The 8357-nt window shown below is 42.5% G+C and overlaps 1 protein-coding gene across 1 annotated transcript in view; it reads right to left on the bottom strand.

Annotated features, from left to right (window-relative positions):
* The window catches only part of XK (X-linked Kx blood group), a 12323-nt gene extending 7219 nt beyond the window's left edge, over window positions 1-5104 (bottom strand). Inside the window, exons 1-2 of the mRNA XM_009888365.1 lie at window positions 5004-5104; window positions 7-149 (exon numbers count right to left, since the gene is read on the bottom strand). Coding sequence (XP_009886667.1) covers window positions 7-149; window positions 5004-5104 — 244 coding nt within the window. The remainder of the gene's footprint in view (window positions 1-6; window positions 150-5003) is intronic.
* Window positions 5105-8357: the final 3253 nt, after the last annotated feature.

The raw sequence follows: 8357 nt of genomic DNA, 5'->3' as shown, positions 1-8357 counted from the left end.
GCGTACACAGCTTGCCTTCAGCCTGACCCACTTCCTTCTCAATTTCTTCCGAGTAGCCATCCTTGGGCATCTGCCTCTTCTTCGTGATGCTGACATAGGGCTCTTCAACTCTACCAGCACGGAAGTAAATGTAAAAGACTTCCACGCACCTACAAACAAATCAGTAAACAGAATAACAGGAAAAAATGAAAGAAAAGCATCGGTCTTCCCACTCCTTAGTATTTTAAGCCATCACATACTAAGTCATTTGTTCACAGACCAAAGCCTGTATGTTTTCTCCTCTTGGTAAGTGTGGACTATGACAGATTTCACCCTTTAATACATGATCTACATGTGACTAGACAGCAAGAATCTGGCAGTGCCCTTTGGGCTGCCTGTAGTACTCAGACACAGGAGATAGCTTAGTTGTTTCCTGTGAGCTGCCCTTGCTCTCTGCCGTCCTGCTTAAGTCCTTAAACTACTCATCCACTACAATGTTCATAGGCTCCCAACTCAGAACCCGAGTTGGAAACATTTCTTCAGACTCTCTTGTCTTTCTCTTGGTGTTATCTATACACCTGTGATGTGGCAATAAAATCACGTCTCATACCTTTGCCTTAAACAAACAATCTCAAGACACTGGAGAGAAGCTCAGGGTACGAGCAGGTGCACACACCTCTAATGGTTGGACTCTAGTCCTTGCTTTAACAAGCAATGGTCTCCAAAAACAAGTAATAAGCCATAGCAGCAATAACAAGAACAAGCAGTTTAGAGCCTCACAACTCTGGATGTTAACGTTTTTAAAAAAAGACACAGAAATGGGAGCTTTACTCCTTATGTTTGCTTACATTTATTGCACCATTTAAAGAATATTAAACCCAGTCTTGCAAAAAATGTGCTAAATAAGAAGATGCAGTGTTTCCAGTTGTTGCAGCTCTTTGTACTTTAAACACAGGTGGAACCAAACCCTCTTGTTTACATAGGTCTAACATACCACAGACTAACTTCCAAAGAAAAAAAAGCGGTGCCAGCACATACATTTCTATTCATAAATTACATACTGTTGTAATACACGCTGCCTCTACCCATGCACAGAGAATAATCTGTACATTTGGGAGGGCATGGAAAAGGGTTAAAGGGGCTGGCTGGCAGCAGCAAATGCTGTAACAATGAGGACAAGTTGGCTCCTTGAGTATTACAGAAGATAATACAGCCTCAGACATATTTACGAAAGGAAAGTTTCTGAAACTTCCTTCCAATGGCTATTTTTGGCAAAAACTTTAGAAAAACTATTCTAAGAGAATTACTTGGGTATGAAGGTGTCAAGGGTGGGCTTGGGCATCAAGCAGGACCCAAAACACAAAAGGGAGCAGTCAGCCTTTTCTGGGAAGTAATACCAAGCAAGGATCTACTGAGGTACGGATGAATTCACAAGCTGAGGGGGAAGGGAGAGGAAAGAAACATTACTTCTGTCACACTGCATAGGGTACTAGAAATACAGGGTCTGCGTGGAGGAGTCCACGTACAGCAGGACCATAAAGGATAAATGGCATCGACTACTGAAAAATAAAACCCCCAAAAGCCCAAACCCAATGTAGACACAGCCTGTTTTCTCCTTTATGCCTAACACTGGTATGGGCTTCAAGAAGAAAAACAATTGTAGTGTGAGCAACAGGACTGGTGAGGGCTGGTGTCCAGCCCAGAGGGAAGCTCAGGGGAGAGAAACACCCCCTGCAAGGGCAACCTGTGACACCAGCTCTGCTCACATCTCCTCCCATGGCCCGACATGCATGGTATCTTCTTCTCATGTAGGTATCACCCCTGGATGAGGACTGAGTTGTCTTCTTTCCTTCCATAGTGCCTGCTGGGATTCATCTCCTCCACCTGGTTGCTTCTGTAGGTAATACTTGCTGGAATGCAGCATCTCCAAGTCTCTGACAGGTCAGATTTGGCTAGTGAGTTTTTGTAATGTACAAATAAGGCTTATCTTCCATTTAAAATTATCTCACTATCACAAAGCTTGTCTGAGACTCTGAATTCCCATTTCCTTCTCAGCTTGATTTTTTTCAACAATTGCCAAGTCAGAGTCTAACACTGCCTTCTAGGGGAAAGCTCACAGATCGAACCGCAAAGCAGCACTGATGGAAATTCAAATTAAAGTATACTGATTTCTGTTTTAATAAACTCAATTTCATTTTGCCCCGCCCTAATGGGACCACTAGCAAGTTTCACCCACTGTAGATGGAGCACAGTTTTAGAATCCTGTAGTACTATCCTTGACTCACTGAGCTTCGGCTACTATTATCACTAAAGCTATTTGAAGCGCCTGGCGTGCTGGAGGCTCCACTCACAGTGGTGACTTTCTATTTTCCCCTTGTTAATCTTCTCAGCCCCTGCCAGTCTCATTCTATGTGAAAGAATCCACACAGCCAAAAATAAAGTGTGAAAAATTAATAAAGCACAAGAGCTTATGAAGTCAGAGATTCTGAAACCAACAAATTGATTTTATTCCAAAAGAAAGAACCCTGAACATTTTTGTCTTGCTTAGTATTCACAGCCATCTATTCATCCTCAGCTGAGGGCAAGTCTGAAGCTATTACGGAAAATGAGATCTCAGCATCAGCCTCTGAACTCTTGCCGTGTGTGATTAGAAGTAGTCTAGGGACCCATCTAACAAATATGTGGTAATCCCATAAAAGGGATTCCAAGATTCATAAACTACTGGCTATAGCAAATATTACAATCAACAAGATGTTGGATTCTGAAGCAAGCATTTGATTTGTATTTATTAGCCAGTTATTAAGTAGCAGTATATTCTTTGTGATGGGAAATTTTATGTCCGTATAGAAAAGCAAACACAGTGTGAAGTAAATGGTCTGATGAGCAAACCTTAGGGCCAAAGGGGACTTTTACCAGTGAAACAGAGTAAAAAAAATGTAATCTGAATGTCTGCACATACCATCAGTCATGATGCCCATCTTCTGAGCCCTGCCCCTCCCGTGCAAGACTGTCTCTGGAGATCATGCCTTCTGGGGCCATAACAAACGTTCTCAAGACTAGCTGATACCACTGCCCAAGCAACAGCTTCGAACAGGAGCAGACTGGCAGCTGATACACTAGAAAGAAAGAGTACCAACCTAAATGTTGAAGTAATAAAGTGTAAGAGGGTCATAGGCACTTGAAGAACCATCCAGGTAAGAAGGGTGCAGAACAGTGATGAAGAATCAATTCAGATCACCTACCTGTGCTATGTTATGACTTTGCCTATGAAGTACATTCAGAAAGGCTGTCTTTAGATGAACTGGCTTGCTCTTTTTTAGTATGAAACACAACTAAAAGACAGCGCAAGAAGGCGATTGCTTCAAGCCAGTTTTCCTCCACAGTTACAAACTCTGCTACAGAACAGGGAATTCCCCAGAAGCCCCACTTCCTCACTGCTCATTGCTGCTCTGCTCTGGAGGAACAGGAATAGGAGATCCAACTTCTGCACAATCCGTCTCCTGCAATGTAGTGATGTTTAGGGCCCTTTCCACAGATCCTCACACGCATCAACAGCAGAAGGAGCACAGCTGGCTGGTTTCACTGCATGTATAGCAATGACAGTTGCAGTGCGGGCTCTGAAGGAACTAAAATTATTTTGAAGGAAAAAAATGTCATATCTACTCTCTACAGTGAAAGTTAAAAGGTAAGAAAATGATGGTGTTGCTTTCTCCCTTGCTGCCAAATCTTGGCAGAGAGAAGAGCTATACTTTTTCAAAGATCCTGATGGTGCCTACAAAGAGTGATTCAGCAGCAACACGTTTCTCTTCTACACAGTCAGTAGGAGGAATAATCCCATCCTTATATGCCTGCTGACAGCAAGCACCTCATTCCCTCTTTTAATCATGGATGTGTGGGATTTAAATACAGGCAAAATAATGGTGGTGTGAAGAAGGAGCAGGCAATGAAAACAGGGAACTTCCCACAGCCAACAAGCGCTCCAAGAGCAAATGTCTACTTAAGATACCTATCCACACATGCTCACTGCAAACGTACAAGCAGATTTCTCCAGTGATTCAATTTTTAGCAATTCCTTTTCTTTAGAGAAGTGTGCAAAAGACTTATCAGTCCTACAGATTTACTTACCTGTGTCAGACAAAGATTTGTTCCTCACTCATTGTTCTACCTTCCATCTGCACTGACTTTCTGTTCATCGCCTCTTGGACACCTAACACATCTGCTCAAGAATAAAGAAAAAAAAAAAAAGAAAAAGAAAAGCCTGAAGAGTGTCTAGGCATATTCTTCCCATCTGGAAAAGAGGGAGATGCATCAACAGTTGTAAAGTTTAGACCTAGCAGAATCTCCTACAGTAAGGTCTGCCAATGGAAGCCCTACAAGGAAAGGAGGTTTTTAGACCTATGCTATTCTGAACTATAAAGCAAGTCACTAGGGAAGAGACACCACTCACGACAGACAATGCTTCCGCACAATGTGACTGAAGCATTATCTGCACCATTATAGCATATTAGATTTCAAACTGCAGAATTAGGTAGCCAAAACATTAATAGCTTTGATAATTTCAGCCTACAGGTGTTTTGCTTTGGGTTTTTGTTGTTGTTGTTGTTTGGGGGTTTTGTTTGTTTGGTTTTTTACTTCCTGCAGCTCACAAACGCTAACTTTGGCTGTAACAGCAGCTCCTCTGGCAGTTTGGTGCAAGCTTCCTACTGCATCTGCTTTGCTGCTGTCTATGCGGTACAAAGACACGTAATTGTTTATCCTTATGCCTTGAGAAACAAAGACCAATCCCATTTAAAAAAAAAAAAAAGTAATCTATTGTTTCTATTCTTTTCCCATTAAAATCTGAGGAAAACAGCCATTAGTGTTCCATATAGGGTCCCTTTATACTAGCTTTCGACTTTTTTGATGACGGAAGTTCATCACCCTGCAGGCAGAGCCATCTGCTAATTCCGTGTTCCTCATAAGGAAGAGCCTGTAGGCCCACATTCAGCACTCGGGACGCTACTTTCAAACACAGCAGCAGTCACTTGGCTTTCCTCTCCATGTAGCTGGTATCAGAAGCACTGCCAAGTTCACACCAGTCCCTTCTGGATATGCCGCTTCCGTAAATCGGACAGTAAGGAACCATCGCCACCCAGCAGACACACAGTACAGTACCACCAACACCCCCTGCTTGTGACTGTAGTGACTGTAAGCCCTGACTGTTCAAGTCAGTTTGTTTGAAATCTGTGCTCCTCACTTCAGCTCCTGACCTATTCATGGCTTGCAGAACAGAAAAGGGCAAGCAAATTAACAGGGGTTTCTCTGGCACCCTTCATGAAGAACCACTTGCATTTTGAACAAATCCCTAAGTGCAGAGCAGCACCCTAGCAAAAATACATCCAGTTATTATTTATCAGAATTGTAGCAGCACCAAAAACCTCAAGGCAATTTTGGTGCTACAGGTGCTGTCCAAATGAATAGGGAACAAAAAGACAGTCCTTGGCTCAGGAGCACTCGATAATGAGCCAAAAAGCTCATCATGGTCTTTTCTAAAGAAAAGAAAAATGTATTAAATCTCTCATTGACACTGGCTATCATTTCAAACCATTTTTTTTTTTGTGTATAGTAATTTACTTTATGTGGTAAAAGAATCTCCTTTTATGAAAAAAAAAAAAAAAAAAAGAAAAAGTATCCAAATATATTTTCTAAGCATCCAGACAAATTAGCACGCTCACAAGGAGCGGCACCGACCTGAAATGCTGCAGGAATCCCCCGTGGTGCCCAGAAACCTGCAGTCACTTTGTTCCAGCCAACTCTTTGACCAGTCTCCAGCATGCCTACATACTGGGAATCAGAGCCAGGCCACCGAGGCGGGTAGCAATTTTACTCTACAAATTGCTCCAAATGTACAGAGAAACTCCTAGGGAGTGGGAGAAGGAGCTAAGAAAAAAAAAAAAAGTGTAATAACAGTACTCTCCCAGTGCAGCAAAATTCCTCTCCAGGAAGAGGGATGCTTCCTAATTTTAGTGCTTCCAGTGGTAGCAGCAGGACAGCGAGTGCCTCCCGAACAGGTGGGGTGTGGGTGTCTGGGGAAGGTGGTGGTATGCAAGAAGGTTTTATAAGGGAATGTACTTTTTTCCTTGTTACATAGAGGATTCAAAATAAGCCGGATCATTTGGCTTGCACAGCTAAATACCCTCCTTCCCTGCCAAAATGTTTCCAAACCATTCCCCAAAATTTAAACTTAATTTTTTAAAGGAAAAAGGAAGGGGGAAAAAAAAAATGTCTAGCTTTTAAGATGATGAAGAAAAGTCACACAACATACATGGGCTGTAGGTAAAGCAGCGCGCTGATAGTATTTGAATCTGAACAGAGAAATGCTAACTATTCTGTATCATGTCACAAACCCAATAGAGATGGTTAAAAAGTTAGCGTTAGCTTTTTTGAAGCCAGCCGACACAGGCTGCCCTCTGTTGAAGCGTGGCATCTCCCACAGCCTAAAGGCTCTTTAACATTTCATTATGATGCTGCAAGCAGGCAGAGCCTGGGGCGGCTCTACTCTCTAGATGTCCTCCTTGGCCTAATTTGTGCCAGTGAGATGCAAGAGAGACCGAACACAGGGGATGGAGTGAGGCTTCATGCTGGGGAAGCAGATGGGTAACAGCAGCAGGACTCTCTGGTGCAAAGGGGCAGAGGTTTGCCTAACAGGATGAGACACAGACTTGTGCATATTCCAGTCCACGCAGGACAGAAAGCCTCCTGTGCAAAGAAGGGAAAGATAAGGTATTTCATGTGCTGAAAACACCTCAGCTTTTACAGTGTGGATCTACACCTGATGGGAAGCGAACAGTTTCCTCTTCCGACAGAGACAACAACGTTTAGTGACAGTGGATAGGAAGGCAAGGAAGGGAAAAAACCAAAAAACGACCTTTAACGTCTGTCTCAGACTTTGCCTTCCCACACTTCTGTACTGTATCCTACAAACAGGCACATTTCCCTGAATCTAGAGAGAGGTTGTTTCCTATGAAACTTTTCCTCTTAATTTGTAGAGTCCTTCCAGCCTTTGGCAGGAAGTAAGTTTTTCAGATGGCACGAATGTACTACCCTCTTTTTATTAGTAATTATAATTCCAGTTATCCTGCATCTAGAGAGAGGTTAACATGCATCACTTCGCACTGTCTAAACGATGCCATGGGGACTGCGGCACAGGCACGCTGCAATGCTTCCAGAACATCTTCAAACCTCCCGTAAACGCCAAGTTTCTAAATCTTTGAGAAAGGCAGGAGTGCAGAGCTGGTGACACGCTCCTGCACTGCAGCATCATGGAGATCCATCCATCCAGCATCATGGAGATCCATACATCCATACACCCACTAGCTTTACAGCAGTGACCACGGCTGGGAGCTTGCCAACACAGCAGAAAGTGTGTTCTGCACAAGATGAGACTTGTGTTGTAAACAGATAAACTTGATGTTGAGGAAGAAAGAGAAAGTGAAATCATGCTTGGTGGTTAAGGTCAAAGCTGAAGTTTATGTCTCTTCCAGATACTTAGAAAGAAAATTCTCTAATTTGTTGTTGCTTACATCCTTTGTTTACTTCTTCACATCTTGCAGCTTGACATGACATTCTTTCCTTGCCTGACCTCAAAAAATTGATTTAGAATGAGAAAAGTTGTGAACATAATTTTCATTTTGATAGTTGCTTTGTCTTTGGTTCCACTCTGATTTTCTAAAGAACGTGGGAGTATTTTGTTCTGAGCCTTTAGAAAAATCAGAGCTCGTCAAGAACTTCCCTGTTCAGCCATAACTTCAATCTCTTTAAAATAGTAACAAAACAAAACAAAAAATCCAGCCGTGGTTATAGAGGAATTCAATGGTTTTGAATCGTAGGATGTTCTGTAACATCCAAATTGTTCACCCTTATTAGCACGAACAAATCTTCCTTTTCTGCACTGTCCAGGAATTTCAAGAAGTTGGGGATACTTCTATCCTTTACTACAAAGATACTGTATTTAATTGCCTTTCTTTTCAAAGAAAAGATTCAAGTGTAAATTGAAAATGAAATCCCCCAGCAAACATTTTATCAGGGGGTTGCACCACCTCTGTAACTTTTTGTCTATCTGTTCGGGTGGTTTGTTTGGGTTTTGGTTTGTTTTTTTTTCCCCTAAGGACATTTTCAGTCAGAAGTTGGAAAAAAAAAAAAACCAAAACCAAAAATCTCCCCAAAGCAATTTGGGGCAAGAAACTCACTTGGGGAAAAGAAAAGACAGAGGAAAGCATCACTAGTATTTCCAGGGTGCACAGAGGGGACGGCTCCTATCGTTGTTTCAGACAACACCCGAGCAAGCCTTCCTTTCTTCCCTTGGAAGTGACCTCCCGGTACGGCGGTGGGGACGAACC

This window comes from Charadrius vociferus, unplaced genomic scaffold (assembly GCF_000708025.1).
Source record: "Charadrius vociferus isolate BGI_N301 unplaced genomic scaffold, ASM70802v2 scaffold206, whole genome shotgun sequence".
Classification (NCBI taxonomy): domain Eukaryota; kingdom Metazoa; phylum Chordata; class Aves; order Charadriiformes; family Charadriidae; genus Charadrius; species Charadrius vociferus.
Note: the sequence above shows the minus strand (reverse complement) of the source record. Positions and strands in the feature narration are given on the sequence as shown.